At 36.0% G+C, this 22193-nt stretch overlaps 3 protein-coding genes and 1 pseudogene across 5 annotated transcripts; 1 reads left to right on the forward strand and 3 right to left on the reverse strand.

Moving 5' to 3' along the window:
- Positions 1-3420: 3420 nt before the first annotated feature.
- HWS (Galactose oxidase/kelch repeat superfamily protein) lies at positions 3421-6585 on the reverse strand. 3 transcript variants are annotated; one of them, XM_089722009.1, is made up of 3 exons: positions 6105-6585; positions 5170-5259; positions 3421-4845 (listed from the first exon to the last, which is right to left on the reverse strand). In XM_089722009.1, exon 3 carries the CDS (start codon positions 4819-4821, stop codon positions 3604-3606), a length of 1218 nt encoding a protein of 405 aa, XP_089578135.1. In that variant the 5' UTR covers positions 4822-4845; positions 5170-5259; positions 6105-6585; the 3' UTR covers positions 3421-3603. The 3 variants fall into 3 exon arrangements, with proteins under 3 accessions (XP_089578135.1, XP_089578133.1, XP_089578134.1); XM_089722007.1 differs by lacking the exon at positions 5170-5259 and having other exon boundaries at positions 6105-6584; XM_089722008.1 differs by lacking the exon at positions 6105-6585 and having other exon boundaries at positions 5170-6098.
- Positions 6586-11718: 5133 nt separating this feature from the next.
- Positions 11719-13166, reverse strand: LOC105642903 (Calcium-dependent lipid-binding (CaLB domain) family protein). Its single transcript, XM_012227890.4, has one exon. The coding sequence runs from the start codon at positions 12772-12774 to the stop codon at positions 11995-11997; it is 780 nt and encodes a 259-aa protein (XP_012083280.1). The 5' UTR covers positions 12775-13166; the 3' UTR covers positions 11719-11994.
- Positions 13167-14690: 1524 nt separating this feature from the next.
- On the reverse strand, positions 14691-19731 carry BAG6 (BCL-2-associated athanogene 6). Its single transcript, XM_012227892.4, has 3 exons — positions 19535-19731; positions 16936-18885; positions 14691-16668 (listed from the first exon to the last, which is right to left on the reverse strand). Exons 2-3 carry the CDS (start codon positions 18793-18795, stop codon positions 14863-14865), a joined length of 3666 nt encoding a protein of 1221 aa, XP_012083282.1. The 5' UTR covers positions 18796-18885; positions 19535-19731; the 3' UTR covers positions 14691-14862.
- Positions 19732-20592: 861 nt separating this feature from the next.
- On the forward strand, positions 20593-22147 carry LOC105642905 (acidic endochitinase-like; annotated as a pseudogene).
- The last annotated feature ends 46 nt before the right edge of the window (positions 22148-22193 follow it).

The following is a 22193-nucleotide window of genomic DNA, read 5'->3' on the forward strand; positions in this document are numbered from 1 at the left end:
ATGAACCAGATAATGTGACACAAATGGAGGTTACATGAAAGTGGAATGAAAAAGATTCAGAAGCATGTATATAAAAAAAACAGAACCGTCGTCAAACTAATAATTTAAAAGAAAATGTCACATATTTAGTCAGAATCATGCAACCATAATTACTCTAAAAACAACTTTAATTAACTGGTTGAGCTTCAAATTTGAAGTCTCATAACCACATAGTTTTGTATATACCAACATTATGGTGTTGCCAAATACTAAAAACCAGTTTGTTAAGCAAGGAGAGTTTTTCATAAGCTCGACCGGTGAAGTAAAGATTACCATTCAAAGTTAACCAATTGCCCTGATATTTCTTTGTCAAAATCAGAGGAAAATAACAGAAGTCTAGCAGGTAGCAGGAGCTGCATTCCAGTCAGTAACTTCCTAGAAACCCAGCATGAAAATCTATTAAAACCATTTTACTAAAACTAAGATATAACCTCTATTCAAATTCGAAGTTGCCCTCTCTCTCTCTCTCTCTCAATTAGGGCAATTAGAAAGATTTCTGGCAGGTGGCCACAGTAGGCCACAGCAGCTATTAATCAGTATATTCCCCTAGCAATCTAAGTAAATTGAAAGTAAAAAAAAAAAAAAAAAAAAAAAAAAAAAAAAAATTGTAATCTTTTGCAGCAATTTGAGGTTTGGAAAGATTAAAGACGAGCTCAATGACCATGGCTGAAATTTACCATTCAGAACGATAGAGGATTTCTGGTTGAAGAAATCACCTGGAAATGGAGTTTGCATGGCTAAATCAATCCAAAGACTGTATTCAATTATGCCCTCTGCTTCTAAAAGATCACAATCAGACTTGATTTGCCAATAAAGCTAAAGATGACACAGTCAGATATTCATTCATCAATATGATATATGCTACAGCTCTCTTAACTAGAAAAATAATTTTAAAAAATGTGGGAAAGAAACAAAGACTTCTATGTCTGAGATCCATCCCAGTATCTGATATTTCAATTTCAGATGTTGCCTTACATTTCCCATCCTTGCAGCATTCCATTTATTATTATTATTATTATTATTATTATTATTATTATTATTGTTTTAAATTTCTGAGAAGGACAAGAACCAAGTAGAAAATGTCCATATGTAGATTATTATCAGTCATCGGTTTCGCAAAAGAATATCAATTACAAAATGCATCCACAAATCATATTCTTCGCACAGAAGACAATCAAGAACCGATAAAACCTAATTTGATCCGTAAATCAATTGATAAAACTAATTCGGTGCGGCGATGACCTCTTTACAATTTGCAAAATAAAATACGCAATCAGGATTATCCGATATAGAAGGAAATTTTTGAACGAAAGTAGGATTACGAAATCAATAAACAGTGATTTGATTCCCGCAAATCAACAGAGAGTGAAGAAGAAGATGAATATAAATTTACAGAAAAAGTACCTTTGGTCTTCAAAGAAATGAACGAGTGTTTTGTTCTCTTTCTGGAATCACATTATGTACTAATGAATTGATCAGTATATACATTTGGATTCAGTTTTTCCGGTTTCTATTTAGTTTTAGTTCTCTTCAAAAATTAGTTCTGACTTGCTGTTTATCAGTTTATGACTATCACCAAGTGACACTGGCGGTGTGAGATTTTGAGCTTTATAATCCTAAATTCACGAGCCTTTCGCGCCAGATTTAGTTAGGGTTTTGCTGGGCGTCTACATGGGTTTTAATTACTAGGCTTTGGGCTAATCTTTTATTCTAATTCCGTGATTTGGCACCTTATACGTAAAATTAAGGGTTTTTTTTTTTTTAAGTCTAACAATATTGATAATATTGTGGACAATTTGTAAATATTAATAATATTTTGTGTTCAATTGTAGATTTGACGAAATAGATTTTAAGAAAATGTTTTAAATTGTAAATATTTAAAGTTTCTTCCAAAAATTGAGTATTGAGAGAGATTTATTTTTGTATTTATTGTAAAAACTTGATGCCTAAAACCATAAGGCTATGTTTAATGCAGAGTAAGAAATTAAATAAAAACAGAATATTTATTTTTGTATTTAGACGCATTTCAGAATAAAAATTCATATTACATTCATATTTTTAGTTGACAGGAATAATATGAGAAATTGGTAAAAAGACTAAAAGTACCCGTATTAATAAATATACGATAAATTAATTCAATTAATTATTTTATTAAATAAAACTTTCCCTTTAAGATAATCATACGATTAGCTTCACTATTTGCAAATTCTACTTTTTATAAGCCCAAAATTCTTTTAAATTATTTCTCAGTCTATAATTTTTGTTCCCAATAAAATTAAAAAAAAAAAATTTATGTGGGTGAAATATTTAGACAAAATCAATAAAAGCAAACTGATAAGTTTGATTCAAAGGTATATATAGTATACCACATATAATTTTATAATTAAAAAAAAAAAAAAAACGGAATATATGGTATTTTAAAGGCACATTCGGTAGTTTACAAAAAATGCTTTGAAAAAACAACATTCAAAGCAAGAGCATATAGTATTTTATAATAAACTAAAGGCATCTATGGATAATTTTGATTATCCGTTATGGGGATTCCGATTTCAGACCCCCTCTCCCTCTAAATCCCTGATAAAATTCTTCAGATAAACAAAATGTAAAATCATCGGGTTTTTTTTTTTTTTTTAGCTCAGTTTCAGCTCTTTCTTCCTCTGTTTTCTATTGTACTAGTTGACATTCAGTTAAAGTCACCATCTTTTCGCGCCAGATTTAGTTATGATTCCGCCATTCATAGTCCATCTTTAGATTCTATTTCCTATTCTCGTTCAGATTCGAGAAAGACGGAGCCCATACGTGTTGGTTTGTTTTTTTTTTTTTTTTTGTTCAAACAAAACGGTTTGTTTTTATTTTTTAGTTTGTACCTGTTTTCTGTAAAACGAAGATTATGTAGTAAAATATGCTAACAGGGAAATAAAATAAGCTAATAGATCCCAGCAGTAATGTGCTTAAAGCACATGTCAAGAAAACAATCATCATCATGAACATTTTGGGAACACATTCTACATTTTGACAATGGAACCTGGTAGAGACACAAAAACCTGTAGTCCAGATTTTGACCGTCATTATATACGGTGATGCCAGAATTACCAAATCCAGAAAACCACCAGAGTTTCTCCATCCCCTCCTTTTTCTATATTGAAAAAAGATCATTAATATCCAGACAATGAAAACATTAAGACTACCATTGATGAGCCGGTCATGTAATACAATTAAACCTAATAGATTGACAAGGCAGGTACTTTGATTAATAAGCCCAGCGACAAAGTTGTACCCAAGTATTTTTAAAATGCCACTTAGCCACACCTATGGAAAGGCAGGTACCTCCATCAAATAAACTGTTTATCAGAAACCTAGTGACAAAGTTGTACTCAAGAATTTTCAAATGCAAAGAATAATATTCCCATTTTCATAAATGAGCAACCCTATCTGCCGTTACATTTTGTATAAACTTTTTGCCAGAACAGATTTCAGAATTACTGAAAATAAGAGACAAAACAAACAAAAAGGACTATGTGGGAATTTCAGACAAATTCCACATTGAATTCAATAAGAAACAAATTATGGCTCAATCTCAAGCCGGGGTTCGAAGCAAAAACCAGTGAAGAGCTGAAGTGGGAACCTCTTTGCAACTGGGCACTTCTGTGACCATTTCCATTGTCTGTGGTTCATGTCAAACACCAGAAGGGCCGGAGCTCCATAGCTCTGGATGTATATAAGATCATCTGTGCCACTGCTAGCAAAAACATCATCTAACTCCCCAAATCCTTGAAAAAATTTATGGGGCATACGTGCAATCTCTTGCCATTCCTTACCATTCAGAACCCAAATACCAATCCCCTTAATTATGTCAGGCCGGTCTTGTTTACCAATTCCTCCCACCATTACCAGCTTCTCCTTCAAATTCATCAAACGGCCACAAGTAAGAGGACAAGGTACTGGAATGAAACTCCTTATCAATAAACCATGAGAAGATCTACTAGAGAGATTATAAGTAAGTAGACCATGCCGATTCTCAGGTATGCCACCCCCAGTTGAGTATATCAAAATGTACAAGACACTGTCACATATCACACTCTCATCACCGCTTCTCCACCCTGACAAAACCTCCGTCCAAGAAGCGACCCACATCCTTGTTTCTGAATCATAAGTATAAATAGAGAGATCCCATTGAAAAAAATTTCCTGGGACTTGCTTAGACTTCACAATTGAGATTGTATATCCATGTGCCATCCGGTTCACAGAGATTGCAAGTGCACTGTAATCAGCAATTTTTAAACCTGGAGGTTCCTCAACCTTCTTACAGCATTTGGTAATAGGGTTGCAGACATACAACTCACTTCTGCTGTCATTATCCATAAAGCACACCAAACCACAAGACGAAGCAATGAAACAATTTGATGTCTCAATGCAGGGGAGATCGATGCCATACCATTTGCGTAGGATTGGATCATAGGCATAGCCGACAGGTTCATCAGCATTTGTAAACATAAAATACCAAGGTTTTTGTGACAGAAAATGTGAGCAATTCCATAAAAATCTCCTTGAACTGACAATCTCATGCCATCTTTTACACACAGAACCTGCTCTGAAGATGCTAGCAATGGGAAGATAGGCTAGAATCCGCTCCAACAAATCATCAGGCAAGATTAAATCAACAGAAACCGCATTCATTTCTTTATTGCCTTCATCACTAAGCTCTGAGAACGAATCAAACTCACCAATATCTCTTGCCACGTCATCATAGCAATCATTGATCCATGATGTCTCTCCTTCCATGATGAAGAGGCTATTAACAGCAGACTGGTAGAGAGACAGCAACAGCAACAAAAAAATTTATATAAATGAGTTGCTATAAGGAAAAGTAGATTTAGAATAGCTATACTGGCATTGCAAAAAAATTTAAAATGTACAAATTGCAAGATGGATTTTGGGGCAGGGGTGAATAGTCTTTTATTACTCATAAATTCAGTTATTATGATTACTATATAAAACCTACAGGCAGATCACATCCGTAGGCATACCATGGAAAAAACACATCCCTTCAACAATGATATTGCATTGATAAACCGACCAGAAAAACAGCAAGCTACATATAGGACCCATAATCATATTCTGTTCACCTACCGTTTATATCAGACTGAGGTCTCTGATGTCATTGATTTGTCTCAAATTTCTAATCTTATTGATCCTCACAGTAAATGAGGATGCCAGAACCTGACACCATTCCCCTATTAGCTATTAGCAACACTCCGCTCACACAATAAGAAAATTTATTCAATAAACAAAGAACGATCAAAAAGCATAACTCAATTTTGAGAATATGGAAAAGAATTCAAGAAAAAAGAACACAACTTTCGACATACTTCTGAAATGACAAGCATACTCGGAAGAAATTGAAGGAATATCTAAATCTCAGACAATCAAGTAATCAGAAAATGAATTGCATAACCAGAAATAAATAAAATCAGAGCAATTTATCAGCCAAACACCAAATTAAACACATATCCAAAAGCAAATCATACAAGACAACCTTTCCCAGGAGCCCATAAATATCAAACAAGAAATCAAACGACAGGATATGGCAATACTATATCTGGATTTGAAATATTATTCATGAAGATATTCCCACATTAATCAATCACTAAATTGTTACTAAAAGGAGAAATATAACATTTTTAAAGTAAAACATAATAAATGATTCAAAAAGAACAGAACATTCTAAATGAGAATTCCTAGAGGAACGAGTTATTTGATCCAAAAACAAGTGGCGTTGTTTCCAAAAAACCAATCTTTCGTGATTTTAACACATCAAACCCTAAAAACAATTTTGAGCGTCAAAATAATAGAACAATGTTAGGTGGAAATGAAGAGATTAAGCGACGCTTAAGCATCAATCAAACATCAAAGCCCCACTTGACTAAAAACCATTACCATCAATAACTAAACCAACATCGAAGATCAAGAAACGCGAGCAGATCACTGAAACGCACGATAAAAAGAAAAGAACAAAATCAAGAACAGAAAGAAAAAAATATGTTGTTAAACATGAAAATCCATACCCTGTTTTAAGCCAAGACCACGGCCACTGTCGAACTGGGTTTTGTCAGATTTAAAGAAGAAGAGAAATGGCGCAAAGAGAAAAACAATGAAAAACAGAGCTCTTGAATAGCGAGTGCAGAGCAAGCCTCTATTAAAAGAAAAACAATAAAGAACATAGAGGCCAAAACAAAATGGGCTATGGCGAAGATATTTTCTGGAAATGGTAGATAACCATGATATGGGTCAGTCCAGATTTGGCCGGTAACCCACACCTAAACAACCCATTTGAGAGAAAGAAAGAGAAAGGAGAGGTTTTTGTTTCTTTTCGGTTCCTTTTTTGATATAACAAAAAACGACAGGCAGGGAATGAAGTGAGAAGGCAGTTTTTCTATAGATGAAGTGTGTGGGTGTGGTGTCTAGTGGAGAGGTAGAGAGAGAAAGAGGGAGGAAAGCGCGTGTGGTTTGGTTTTTGTGTAAGCAGAGAGAGAGCATGGAAATAGTGCAGATGGTTGAGGTGTTATTCAAGCAAGTAATGGATTTTTAATGAGCAGAAAAAAGAAAAAACATTTCGGATTTTGGCCACCATCAAAAAGAAAGTAATAAGGCTGTCTTACTCATCACCCCACATTTTTTGACTTTTTTTTTTTCTTTTTTTTTTTTCCCATTGTTTTCCCTTTTAGTTATTAATTGTCAATAATTTTCTTTAATTTATGTGAATAAAGTTCTTGCGGGCAGCTCTGTTGTTTCTCGTACTTTCTTCTCCACTGCATCTTCTTTTTCATTTTTAGGGTTTTGGAATATACTTTGCCCGTCATGAGCTGGTTTAGCAGATACCATTCCACGAGGAACAACTTATGATTGGAGCTACAAATTCAATTTAGACGAGTAAAGTATTATTGGAATAAATTTTTTAAAAAAAATTGAAAAATTAAAATTAAAAGGATGAATAAATTAAAGGTATACCTAAAAAAAAAAATTGGAGACTAGAGAGGCATGGTCACCTTTTTTCCTTCTTTTTCTTTTTGGTTGTTTCTTAATAATAATAATAATTATTATTATTATTGTTATTAGCTGACCTGGGCGGGGCTGAGGTTGAGGCTTCTTTTTAGTTCTGCTGAGGAGTGATCTGATGCCTTCCTATGGACTTTCTTTTAGCCTTTACCTAACCAAAACCTAATGCCATTCCATTTCAAATTACTTGTTTGAAAAAATGCTCAAATTATTGCATGCTAACATGTATATTGCTCTCTCTACCCAGAAATATAAATCGATTTATAGTGATTATTTGGTTTTAAAATATAAATTGTTTAAATACTTTAAAGAGTAGTAAATGATATTTTTTAATTGTTTAAATACTTTAAAGAGTAGTAAATGATATTTTTTAATATTACCGTTATTTATATTAGATGCAGTAATTATCTTCACAATTATAATCATATCTAAAGTTATAATTAATCAATACATTTTACTATTTTTTTCAAATAATTTATTTTGATTAATATAAACAATTATGGTTAAAATTCATAAATTAAGTAATTTATTAATATTATTAAAAGCTATATTAATTGTTACTTAATATGGTATTGATTATCTAATATTATATTAATCAATTATATTTATTACGTTTAATTCAATCAATAACCAATTATACATCGTCAATGAGGTAACTTCTTTTGCATAGCCCATTGTATTTAATTCTCTCCCAATGAACACAACAAATTAAACAATCACACGTTCAATTTATTTTCAAATAAATATAAAGACAAACAATTAAAAGATTATACATGTCATTACTTTGGATTCAATCATTCAAATAGATATAAAGCAAACAATTAACCATTGCACAAGTTACTTTCGGTAGCACGAGAGGAAAACCTACATGCTTAACGGATTCAAACTTTATATTCTTATTCAAAATAAATAATAAAGACTAACCTAAAAGAAAAAAGATATTAACCTTAATATCATATGACATACAAAATAAATATCAACTCTTTCTTATATCATAATCTTCTCTTTCTCGGTTTAATTATAACATTTTGAGTGAGATGAATGAATCAATTCAATACATTTTTGGTTTCTTGACGGAAATGTTAGAAAAGAAATCTTCACACAAGATATCTTTACCTACTTTTGAATTAGACAAGAGATTGTGGTGATTCATTTAAAATTTAGAGCAGTACTTAGATCAATCTAGCGAATGATGCAACTATGATTTGATGGGGTCAGAAGCATCTCATGCACAATATTGCACATATTTATTGTAAGTTGATCTACCAAATAATGCAACCAAGTTCATCAACAAGTGAAAGAGACGTATAAATGGGTGATTGCAGGCGATATTAACATATTAATAAATCAAGAAACCTCCAAAACATAAAACAAGAGAGGGAATGGAACGAAACATATCCTGCAGGATATGCCATTGCTAGCTCAGCTCTATAAGTACAAGCAGTACAAACATAATGGAATACCTGTAATTGCATTCCCAGGCATGGTGAAGAGTGCAGACAAAATAGATTTTAGACTTCTACTATTATTTTATAATTACAACCCCACAATAATGTGGAGCCTCATTACTCATTAACCCTATAAGGAATGAAAGGTGGAGGAAAATTTAATTTTTCAATAAAAACTTAATCTTGATGTATATAAATTAATTTGGAATTTCTAATAGCAGACGAAAGGGTAATGCAAAAGGATAAAAGCACGTGGGCATTGACCTTAAAAATTAGTCACAGTGAGTGAAGTGGTGAAAAGAGGGTTAGTGGCAACACCACAATAGCTCTTTCCAGGCAAGCCATCTTGTGCACATTAAGTCATGTGTCACTTCTAATAGTTTATTTCTTATGCTTTCTTTGTTTTATGGATTTTTAAAAAAGCCGTAACTTTTTTTGTCCTGTGGTGACTTGATTCTATTAAGTAAAGCCCACCAAACACATATGAAGCATGGAGTCTGGATTGACACATGTACATATACAGTTACTAACCCAACATTGAAAGAGATGTTTAGACCCACCCGCGGCTCAAAATGCATTACTTTTATCGAAAAAACTCCACTCAAAGTTTGCTTAGATCACTTATCAATTAACGCCCATATTGTAAAAGCTTAAAGTTTAAATTTTAACAACTCTTTTAAATATTTCAAAATATACATTTTTAAAAGCTTTTACATGAGATTAAAATGAAATTAATTCACCTAAATTATGACAAAATCTATAGGAAGTGATCAAATTACATTTTACCTCATGTCATTATATTGTATCTAATATAAAAGCAAAATTGAAAAAAAAAATTATTATTTAAAAAAAAAAAACTCAAAATGACTTATATTTTAAAAGAAAACGATCATTATAAAAACGATTTATATTTTAGAAGAAAACATTCACCGTAAAAACAATTTATATTTTGACTCAAAGGAGTATAAATGTAAAGGTGCAGTTATGAGTCTGATTCTGATACAAACTAATTTTGAGTGTAGTCTGAGCTCTATTTTTTGCCTCGGCACCTACAACAAGGTAAACAGAAAAGGAGGACATAATCATAGTATATACTAATACTACTTTCGTTCTATCATACTTATTACATTTGAGAAAATAGTTTATTTTAAAATACATGTAACATTTGTGGTTCAAAGAAGTAATAAAGCTTTTTTTTTTCCATATTTATCATTTATTAACCAATAATTATTACTTCAATTTAATGAGTTTCTTAGAGAATTAGTATTAAATTAAAAGTAATATAGTCAATTTACTCAATAATTAATTGTAATTTAGACAAATTTAATAATTTTTTTAAGGAATATAAAATCTTAAATGTGACAAGTATTATAAACTAGAGATAGCATAAAGAGAGAAGAGGAAACACAGTTGCATGTCTAAAGCGAAGGGTCGTCTCATCTCAACGAGCGAAGTATTTGCAGAAAAATGTCCATAAAAAAGTATACATACCTAAAAGTTCGTAACTAATAACCAAAAATTGTTGTGAATGAACATTCAAGTGTTAGAAAATGTGTCCATATCATCATTATTTTTTTTTTTTCCTTTGTAAATATTAGGTATATGTACATGCGAGAAGACTGCGGCGTTGCTTTCATGTATTTGGAAAACCCAGAATTTAACGGCAATACATGATGCAGAACATTTTCATATGCAAGCTTCTAATGCTATATTTCAATTGAATTGAAAAGATCTTATTTTACAAATAAATGTCCAACGATAGTATATAATTATTGTATTTCTCTACCCTTTTACTAATTTATTTATGAATTATTACGTTTACATTATATCTCTTTTTAAATATGATATTTATGATTGTTTAAATGCGTTCTATCGGGACTTACTTATTGGTAAACTTTGTTTTCTCTTAAAAGCTACAACTGTGCAGTAGTAAGTTAGTAACTCAACTCAACTTCTTCTTATCATGTCTTTCTTTGTATTTCTGTTCAAATAATTTGATTGATGTGGAATTTAAGCATGTTATTGTTTGTGGAAGTGGTGCTATCAATCTGGCATTGAGGTGGAATTTTTTCCTTGAAACAGTGATTCATGCCATGAAAATGAGCTCCAATAACAAAACTAAAAGACAGCGAAAGTGAATCATAATGAAACGGACGGTTGGATAATGGATATGGGCCAATTGAAGCATGCTTTTCCAAATGTCAATCATCCCAAAATAATTATTGGCACTTAGAAAGAAAAAAACTCAAATACTATGTTTTTTTTTTTCCTTTTTAATGTTAATAACACTTTTATAAAACAAAATCAATATGGGCGCCACCGGTGACAAAACATCACCTCTAATGTTAACGTAGAGGCGGAGAGAGGAGCTGAGCTTTAGCAGCGAATCGGCTCAAAATCCGGAGAAATAGAGAGAGAGCAGACACAGACCCAAAGCCGTAGCGTCAGATATCGTATCCCATGCATCGATCCCATGAAAAACCATACTACTACTGACAATGTATTTATTTCGCGATTTCCCAAACTCCGTCGCTCACCAACTACACTACACTACTGCGTTCTCATTGGTTCCGCTACGCTTCTGTCTTTAATTATTTCTTTTTTTATCTATCTATCTATCTATCTATCAATCAATCAATCACCTCTATGCTCCCTCCCACACCCTACACCTATCTATCTACTTCTATTTTACACTTTTCTCCTCCCTGCACCTGCTGCTCCTTCAGCTTTTCACCTACCTAGCATTGTAAAATATAAAATTTCCTTTTTTTTTTTCTTCTCAAAATTGGAATAAAAAATGGCTATACGCAGAACTTGAGATCCTTGAAAAAGGAAAAGCAATGGGCTCATCTGGAAATAGAAATTTTTATCCATTTTACTGTTTTTTTTTTTATCTAAGCTGGCTAAGGAATCCGGTCCAGTTCCAAAGCCCAGTCTTGATGAGAACGTTTCTTCATCGGTTTCAGAAAGTTGCTAATAACAAGGATGACTACATGCACGCCAATCTTGGTTTTGCTGAGGAAGCGCCCTCTTTTTTTCTGCCTTTGCTGCCTGCTGCTGTTGCCATTACTGTAACCCTTCAGATGTCGCCAAGGTTTCAAGATGTAAATCATATTTGTATCCATGATTAAGAAATAGTGTGTGTTCTTTGTGTATAGAACCAGAGTCTGCCTCCTTGTTTAAATTGTATTCATTCAATTTATAAAAAGGAAAAAAATTACATGCAAAAGGCCACTGACTCTAAATCTGACTTCCATTCAACTCGAAGTCAAAACGAATTAGACTAAAGACTATCGATGAAGGACAGAGATTAGAATTAGATTATACCCTCCGTTGACAACAAGGTCAAATCCAAAGATACTGATCTATGACTGAACAGTGTCAAAACGAATGGCCTCAGCACATATCATTCTAGTCAAAACTAAAAGAGTTCTATCAACGCACCCATTCATCAATTCTCTTTCTCAGATTCACCATATACCTGAAGATTCTGGGCAGAAAAGCATATTGGAAGCCTCCGATGTAGCAGCAACCCACAAAATAGCCCTCCACCGTCAGATGACGACCTCAAGTGCACCGAATCTCTAACTCCGTTCCAGTCTTTCAAAGCCGTCGATGCGGCTGACGACGAAGAAGTCGTGGAATCAGCGCCATCAGAAATGTCTCCCGAATCTCCACAGAAATTCTCGCCATGACCATCCTCTACTGTCGAGGTCGACTTCTTTAAATCACAGCGGCGCCGGCGACGATTATTCTCTCCCACAAGATCACGATAACTGATGGCCGATACTCCGTTGAAGGATGCAAAATCAGAGCCGTCGCTTATAACAGCACCGATGTTAAGCAACCCTTGGAATCTTCCAGAAGGACGGCGAATCTGGAGAGCAATGAAGGAAGGAGTCCTCATTCGTTCATTAGGTAAAAATAGTGGGATGTTGCTAATGAGTAAACGAACGGTGCCGAGGAGTGCATCACGGAGATAACCGACAGCGTAGATTTCGACACAAACACCGGATGTTTCGCCGGCGAGGAACTCAGGACTGACTTTGAAGAGGAACTTGTCATTCCAGATAGGGTCCCCGCTACCAACACGATCAACTCGTGTCCGGAGTTTAGTGGAGGAATCGATCCAAACAACAGCATATGTCTGCATCCGACGTATGTTGGCGGACGGCGGCTTTAGACCTTGCGCAGAGATCAAGTTGATCTCTAGAATCTTCATCTCCTCCATTTGAGTCTCCCTCCTTATCTATTGGTTTCTTGGTCTTGGATGAGAAAGAGACCGTCCAGATTCGATCAAGAAAGAGAAAAGATTGACGATCGGTTCTGATAAGAACCAAGGAAAGGAGACCGTGGGCTATGCATGTGGCCGGAATATATGGTTCTCGCCGACGGAATAAAAGAGAAGACGAATGCTAGCGGTTGAATTGAAACTGCAATGACCAGATTTTATAACTAGAATGACGGAAATAGCCTCCGTGTGCTTTCTAGTGGCCGCGTCAGTTTGCGTGATAGTGAGGCCAATGCCACGTGTACGCGATGAAAGTTCGATTGCTGTTATTTATACGTGCTCTAATCTTATTTCAACTGCTATTGTAGCTCATCTGGCCAATCAAACTATAAGCCGAAGTACAAAAAAGAACGTTACTCGTAGATAGTCTGGCCCACCAAGCCCAAATAGATGAAATCATGTACCTCATTCTTTTTGTTTCTTAATTAAGCTCTTGTTAGGTTTCAACTTAGAAAGTCATTAGTTAGTTTCAATGCGTATTTGAATACCAATTGAGTTTAGGATATTTCGTCTCCGCCGTATTAAAAAGGAGAATATACAAAAAGGTACAGGAATAGAATATTCAATCTGCAAATCGAGAAAGGGCCAAGCACAAGTTATAAAAAAATGGACATATTGAATAAAGAAGAAAATATATTCCTCCAATCAAACAAAAAAAGATGAAAAAATATTCTCAAATAATCAGAAAATTAATATTCCTAGCTTTCACTAGTTACTAAAAAAGAGCCGATTTCCTTTCCTCTTTTTCTCTGTTGTTTGGTTAATATTGTATAACATAAAATCATCGTAAGGCATAGCCAAACAGCGCCACTTGATCCCGCCTACAGTTTCTATATAACCCTTCCACACAACCAAATCGAAAGAAAGCGTTCCTGTGGAGACTAAACCTTTAGAAACTTGAACGGAAGCCGATGTTTTCAATTCTGATGGCTGATGTTTTTCTTGTGCAAGTACAATATTTCTATCCTCATTTGACTCGAACGCGATGCTATATCTGGGGTCGTCTTCTTCATCATCGTCAGCATCATATACGACATCTTTTCCAACTGCTTCTTGGCTGAAGAGGGTCTTCAAATGACATTGACCACTGCCTACCAGAGAATCATAGAAAATCTTACGCGACCTATAAATCTCAAAAAAGAGAATTGTGGTGTTGGCGGGGTGAAGGAAATTTTCTGAAACTGAGAAAACAAACTTCTCTTCCCAAACTGGCTTCGTTGCCGTTCTTGTCTTTGTTATTTTTGTTTGTAACTTTCCTTTCGGGTGGATCCATAAATTCACATAAAACTTGTCGTTCTTATTTGTATTCAAGTCAGCAGATCGTAACTTAACCTCTAGAAGTCTGGATCGTCCGCTTGGATGAGAAGACATGGTTAAACCTTTAATCTAACGCTATTGTAGTTGCTAGCTTTATGGTTGGTTCCATTTATATACAGCTCAGATCTTTTTCCTACCTGATTTCTGATTTTGTAACTTCTGACAATTAGATGTTTCCTACTCCGTCTTGGACAGGGAAATTCATAATTGCCGCGTTACCTTTCGTTTTCATTAGCACGCACATCAAGCTGTTATTCCATTAATTTAACCCAATATTGATTTCCGTAAGCCAACTCATTGAACCATCTTCCCTTTTATATAACCGTATCATACAATAATAACCATTACATATAAACACACACCCACACAAGACCTCGAATTGTATCCAAGATGCGTGGGCCCTACAAAGAGAAGCAATTGCAGACGCACTACTGCGAAAAGCTCGATAAGATAACAAGAACATATGATGATATGTTGATGGTGCGGATTACTAATCATTCACAGAGTTACTTTCGGCAAGACAATAGAGAAACGAAATATGAAACCCAAAAAACTACAATAAGCACATATTACATTTATATGACCTGCATATGAATCATGAAACTCAAGTCCATATATCACAAGAATACATATCTAACAGATTTTATTGTAATGCACTCATCACCTCAAACAGAAGATGTGGTAAGCTGTTATTTACAATACATATAGATATTATATTGCCACACCAACAGATCTCTTCCTTGGGGAAGGCTTACTTGACATTGTTGCGCTGGAAGGTGTGGATATTGCTGTTCTACATCGTCTTGTCCTCATTTTCTTCTTCCTTGACAGCTTTTTCTCCAAGTCTTTCACTCTCCCACTCAGATTGGATATGACGGCCAATTGTTGTTTCCCTGACTCGACCAATTTCTCCATCATCAACCTCATTTTCTCATTCTCTTCAATCAGCTTTCTATTACTTTCCATCTCTATCTCCTGCTCCTTGATAGATGGCTGGCTTCCACCAGATGGCACAACAGTTTCTCTTTCAGTAGTTTCCATCCCCTTAGATTGATTTGCTACTCCATCAGAGCCACTCATCATCTCCAGCTCATGGCTCTCGTTGTCCTCTTGTGTAATGTCTTTATTTCCATCCCCTGCTGTTGGCTGGTCAACATTATCCTGATTTTCTCCAATTTGTACTTCTTCCACCTGAGAGATATTCACTGTGGTTTTCGCCTCTGAAATGCTGCCCGAGTTGATATCAACAATCTCCTGGTCAACTTCTTTCTGTACTTCATCCTGACTTTCTTCCCATAATAGTAATGAAGCTTGTCGTGCCTCCTCTGGTTGAGACTCTTCCACTCGCTTACTGTCAACGACCTCCAATATCGGTGTTTCCAATGCATCTCCCCCAGATATTTCTTTTCCAATGGAATCATCATTTGATTCAGTAATAGAGACTTCTTTGTTAAACCCTTCCATAGGCTGTTGATTACTCTCCCACTGAATCGGAACCTCTTTGTCTGGTAAAGTTGCCTCAGTTATTGTTCTCTCTTCATCAAGCACTTCTGCTGCCCGTTGCTGCAATTCATTCAAAGCTGGAACTCCCTCATTCGGTGAAGAATCATCAATTGTTACTTCCTGTTCCTTACATGATTCCATCAGTTGCTGCTCTGATGCATCATTGCTGGGTTTACGTTCCAAATCTCGACCAGGTAAGACTTCATTATCTTGGATTTCAGTTTGTGCATGTTTCTCACCAGGTTGTGCATCATCAATAACTCCTACAGGTAATTCTCTTAAGAAATTCGATTCTAGAATTTCTTTGGCGACTGTTGATTCGTCAACAACTGCAGCAGGAAAAGCTGAACCATTAGGCAGACTTGATTCCGCAGATTTTTCCTGTTCGACACCTACCATATTTGTTGCAATTTGTTGCTCCTCACCAGAATCAGCAGGTTCCTTTTGAGTTACCCCCTCAGGCAATTCCTCTGGCATTCGCAAATTATCATCCATGTGCATTGATTCATTGATTTCAACTGGTACAAACTGTACCTCACCGTTTGGGTCACACCGCACGTTTTCGAGTTGAGCTCCTGCCACCTCCTCGGGAACACTTTTCTCTAACGGCATTTGAAAAGTTTGCACAAAATCAGAAGGAACATCATTCTCTGTTATTAGCTCTTCGCTTGAATGAAGCTCTCCACCACCCACATTGTCCTCTGGCCCTTTGAAACAAGATTCTAAATTCCCAGTTACCGGTAGAGCACTCTGTTCAAATTTCCTATGCTCCTCTTCGACAACAATGGGATGCTTCAAAGTTTCCTCCCCCTGGGTGTCAGCCACTACACCTTTCTGCTGGAAAGCATCATGTTGATTCACCTCCACATTTCGTCCTTTATCGTCTATGATATCATTAGGATCTAAAGGGTTTTTAGAAGATGTAGCTTTGGCGAATAAATCAAGCTTCTCCTGTAGCATAACAAGTTCCCTTGCTAATGATTTCCTAACATCCCTGAGACTTGGGTGCAAACCCTGGAAAACATTAAAAGTTGGAAAATAAATCAGAACATTACAATTAGAAAGAGAAAAACTCTATAATTTAGGAGAAGAATGATAATCCCACAACTGTGAATGTTGAAATAAAGCACCACGAAATAGTAAATAAATAATAAAGTTTACACCACCAGGAAGTATCTGAACACATTAAAATACCAAATAAAATAAAAAAAAATCCTTTGCCTATTCCTAGGAAATTATGAATTACTTATAACATCTAATTTGAACTGAAACTGATCATACCTGGATGGTGTCCAATCTTAGGAGAAGATTCATTATCATTTCTCCTATAACTGCCCTTTGCTTCTCATCTCTCTGTAGATCAGCCAAGGACTCTAAACCACAAATCTTATTCCTAACCTCAACCACCTCCTCCTTAACTTTAGCAATTTGCCTCAATTTCTTCAGCGGTTCCCATTTCCTCACTTCAAAACCACGATAAGCAGATTGGATTCGTAAGGCTGCTTCCTCAGCCGATAGTTTCTTTTCCTCTGCCCTAGGATCTCTAACACAGGATCTGCTTGCGTTAATTGTTTCCTTTCTTTCCTTCACTTGATCAGCCTTCAACTCATTTGCATGACTATTATTATCCTTTATGTCTTCCTCCTCATTCTTTTTAATCTTGTCCAGAGTTAGGCTGTTGGAAGCCTCTTTGCCAAAATCAACTGACGAAGAAATAGGAAATTGGGATTGATAGCTGCTTCGTTGTTCTTCATCCGTTTTTACAATAGTGTTCCTTTTCACACCCTCCACATCCTTGCCTACGTTTTTCTTGGTTTCTGGCTCCTTGCTACTGATTGAAGTGCAGTCTTGCACTTGTACAATCTGGTCATTCTTTGCTGTCAAGTCTGATGAATCAAATACATTAGGAGTGTCTTCCGCAGTCTTCTGTGACTGCCTTTTCAATCCAGGAGGACTGGGAGACCTTGAGTTTGTGTTACCATTCTTTTTTCGAGGCAAGGGGTCAACTCTCAAACAAACAGGAGGCAACTTTGAGGCCTTTGGAGGGGATAAGGATTGTCTTTTTGCACTAGCTCCAGAAGCTTTAACCATCCCATTATCTTCCATTTTTCTCAGAGAAAAATCTGTTTGTGCCCTCTCAGCATCTTCAGATTTATCCTTCTCCACAGTTGCTTCCATTTGCTTCACAGGAATGCTTCTCTTTTTGGAAATTTTTTCTTTTGGCTCTGAATTGAGCTGGTCACCAGAACTCTCATGGATCATGTAAGGTTTGCTCACGCTAAGGTCTTCAACAGTTTTTGGAGCAGCATTCATCTCTCCACGCTCTTCCTTCCCAGCCTCGCCTTGTTTATTGTAGGGAGACGTCCATATTATAGGAAATGGAAAATGTCTCATTTTGTCCTCATTATTCTGATCCTGAGTGCTCCTCCCATCATTAGCTTGCATCAATGGTTGAAGGCTTTTCATGTCAACTGGAAACCAGCCACTCCATACTCTCGGGTCCTGTTGAGATGGCTTTACATTCTCAGCAGGCTTCATATCTTGAGAAGATATCTCCCGACCAGCTAAATCTGACTCCAAAGGCTTTCTCTGCTCTTTATTCTTTACATACTCAGGTGGGATCCACAAAACAGGATATGGATAATTTTTCAATTGAAATGGAACCAAAGAGTTACCCACCTTGTTCTCACCTTCGGGCTCTTGCTCTTCAACCTTCACACTTTCACCCTTTCTCTGGTCATGTGTGTGATTAGGACACCCGCAACAATGATAATTATCTCTAAGCTTGTCAAATTCATACCTAGGTAGCTCCCTTACATAATTTGGAGGCACATAATGTACAGGGAAGCTATCCGGAAATGGAGGATGATATCCACAGCAATGAAACGGCTGTGATGAAAAATGAGGGCAAGGTCTATTGCTATAACAACCAGGGAAATTACCGTGGCTGTACCAGGGGTAACATGGGACTGGAACCATATTGTTAGCATAAGGCCAAGGCTGATTGATAACAACAGATTTGGATGGATCAAAATTCCCAAACTGTGCCATGGCCTCAAAGCTAGGATGATAGTTATGGTTCGAAGGCATTTGGTTCCCATTCATGGGGTGTGAGTCCATGCATCTATACATGGGCATCATTCTTAGCGAAGCTTGTTAGCAATAAAAAAACCCCAGTAGTTATTTGAAGAGTTGAATTTAGATGCCCAGAAATCACCAGAGTTTGAGATACTGCAAGAAGAAAAAGTAAAGTTGAGAGTTAATATGAAATCATCTACTGCTTCAATATGATGGATCGGAACTTGTCAAACATCAAAATGCAACAGATAACTACATTGACGTAAACCATTAAAACACCAACTATTCAAGCATAAACAGATTACTGATCAGCAGAAACAGGATTTTTCACAACATTTTTCATGGTTCCGAATAATATTATCCTCCATATTTTTGCTAATTGATTTCTATGCCATTTGAAATTCTTAATTGTCCAAAATAAATAAATAAATAAATTAAAGCAACTAACTTTACTGGACTGCAATTAAATTCAAAATATCGTACGAGTTTCTGTTCATCAATTGATTGAAATTTTAAGACTGTCAACTAATTACTTGTACCTGACCGTTAAAGTTCCGAACTTCCAAATGAATTCTCATTTCTAATCAAATTCTAAAAACAAGCAAATAAAATGAAACACAAAGGAAACAACAAACAGAAGCTAAAGCTTTTGATAACTTTCTATAATAGACCTATCTAACCTTCAGTCTCAAATGTTCGTTTTCATAATACTATAAATGTAAGTAAACAAACACATGAAATTTCTGAAAAAATGAAACAAAAAAAAAACCATAGATTAAGAACAGAACAAACAGCCACTTACAGTTTATTTTGATGAGACAAACAAAAACGAAAAGTCCAGCCAAACGGTTCCTCAATCCAAATGACTCAGTTATCGGCACGATCAATTCACAAACCCAAACGAAAATGTTGTGGCTAAATCACTTGTCTTCTGTATGCTATCAACGCTGCTATGTATCAACGGATTTTTCTTGAACAGAAGATTTAAGATATCGCCTTTTATATATAGAGCTACCAGTGAATTTCAAACCGGCTACTTCTTCTTTGTTCGAGATGTTTCGCGCGTCTCCCAAACCAAACTGTGAACCATCTGGAATTTTCATGCCACGTAAGAGGCATATTTTTGTCGCCACGTGCGCTTCTCCAGTCTAATCCAAGTTTAAGCCCACTAAACGACCGGCCCAAAGGAACCACATTCCTCCAAAAACGACAGATGAGCGATAAGCTTCATGGGTTGAGAACTCCCAAAGCATTTTCCTCACTTATTACGCCCTGTCCAATTCTTTTATTAACGGACAAACCCTCAAAAAGACTATTTCTATACTTGGTCCGCTGTAATTAAAGGCAGATCTCTTTGGGCCAGATTGGGTCCAGAATAAAATTGTTGGCTAATATGCCGCTTGTTAGCTGTCTGGGCCGAATGAGATGGGGCATCATTGAACTTGAAAACGGGGCTAGGATCAAGGCAAGGGTACGCACCTAGTAGCTGCGAACCTAAGATCATGTCATTTTGTCCACATTTCATGAAATGAGGAACTTCTCAAATTGGCAGGAACCATTTTAGATTGGGAGAACTCACAATGAAATTCGTGCATGTGGTTTTAAAATTTGTTTTTGTAATTTTTTTTCTAACTCAAATCCGTTGTATCAATCTAAAAGTAGCAATAACATGTATCCTAAATTTGAATTTTAAGATGTAAATCATCCATGTTGAAATTAATATGGTTAATCAACCAGGAGTGAACAATTATGCTACTGGTTGCAGCTGATGAGCTCCCGTGCCTATGCCAAAAGATAGAATATAATTTAAATTTGTACTCTTATTTAGTTGTGATAGTGAAACTTACTATGACCTAAAGCGCCTAAATAAGTTCATTCCTGGCACTGCATGGACGCTACTTGCCAGTTGCCTAGAGTTACTTTTTGTATCCAGCTACTTAGAAGCTGACCTTTGTTCAACTATGGCAACTATCAACTCCTCCCTTTCCCTACTATTTTTGCTTCTAGGGACAGATCATGAGATATCAATGCAGGAAAATGCCAAATGCTTTGTATTGTTTGGCCAAAATCTCCAGGTCACTACTCACGATTATCTCATAGCTTCAGCCGAACAAGCCAAACCTGAAGTCACAATCAACAGTAATGATTGCAAGATGACCATGCATGTACGTAGTTTGGGTGCCAAACTATAAATAGAGCTGCAAAGTCGCCCTTTCTATCAAGCTTTAATTATAAGTTAACAATGGCTTTTAAACTCTACCCGAAAGCTGCCACTCTTTCAATTGTTATATTGCTTGCTCTAATTTTCAAATCCGATGCTGGTCGCGTTGTTGTGTATTGGGGCCAGGACGAGAGGGAAGGCTCACTTACTGCAACATGTGCTTCAGGGAAATACCACATTGTTAACATTGCATTTCTCTCAAAATTCGGCAATGGCAAAAAGCCTCAAACCAACTAGCTGGTCATTGCGACCCAGCCTCAAATGGTTGCCAGAGGATTTCTAAAGAAATCAAATATTGCCAGAACAGAGGGGTTAAGGTATTGCTTTCCACTGGAGGCGGCGATGGTACTTACTCCTTAGCATCAGCAGGTGATGCTAATAATGTCGCCAATTATTTGTGGAACAATTTCCTTGGCGGCCATTCAAACTCACGGCCTCTAGGCGACGCTGTACTGGATGGTATAGATTTTGACATCGAGAAAGGTGGCAGTCGTTGTTACCCAACACTTGCTCGACGATTGTCCCAGCTCAGCCGATCTGGGAAAAAGAAAGTCTACCTAACTGCAGCACCACAATGTCCATTTCCTGATCAATAAGTCAACAGTGCACTCTATTTGATTATGTTTGGATACAATTTTATAATAATCCTCCTTGCGAGTACACTTCAAGTAATCCTGGGAAATTTAAGAGGTCCTGGAACAAATGGATATCATCTATTCCAGCTCGTAAGTTCTTCGTCGGGCTTCCGGCATCTCAGGCTGCTGCTGGTGATGGTTTTGTGCCCACAGATCAGCTCATTTCAAAGATTCTGCCTTTCGTTAAAACTTCTTCTAAATATGGAGGCGTCATGCTCTGGGATAGATATAATGATAACAAGAGTGGATATAGTTCCAAAATTAAGAGTAGCGTTTAGATGCTCTAAAAATGCATTACTACTACATGCCGTCTGAAGTATGAATTCTCTTGAAAGACTTGTATTCTTGAATAAAATAAGTGAATTGGTTAGCTTATCTCTTATATCACAGGCATTTAATGCTGTCACGCTGTTTTAGTTCCCTAGTTCCATCCATGTATTTTACGAGTTAAGTAAACAATCGTTTCAAGCAATCATTATTGTGGAGTAATGTCGTTGTCTGTGTTTCCAGTACATAATATCCAGTAATAGGTGCCAATTCATCATTAAAGAGTACTGGAAATTTAAATTTTGCAATTTGGCACTCAATTGTCTTCCTGCTTGATT

This window comes from Jatropha curcas, chromosome 5 (assembly GCF_041381405.1).
Source record: "Jatropha curcas cultivar XTBG-Jc1 chromosome 5, XTBG_Jcur_1.0, whole genome shotgun sequence".
NCBI classification, from domain to species: Eukaryota; Viridiplantae; Streptophyta; class Magnoliopsida; order Malpighiales; family Euphorbiaceae; genus Jatropha; species Jatropha curcas.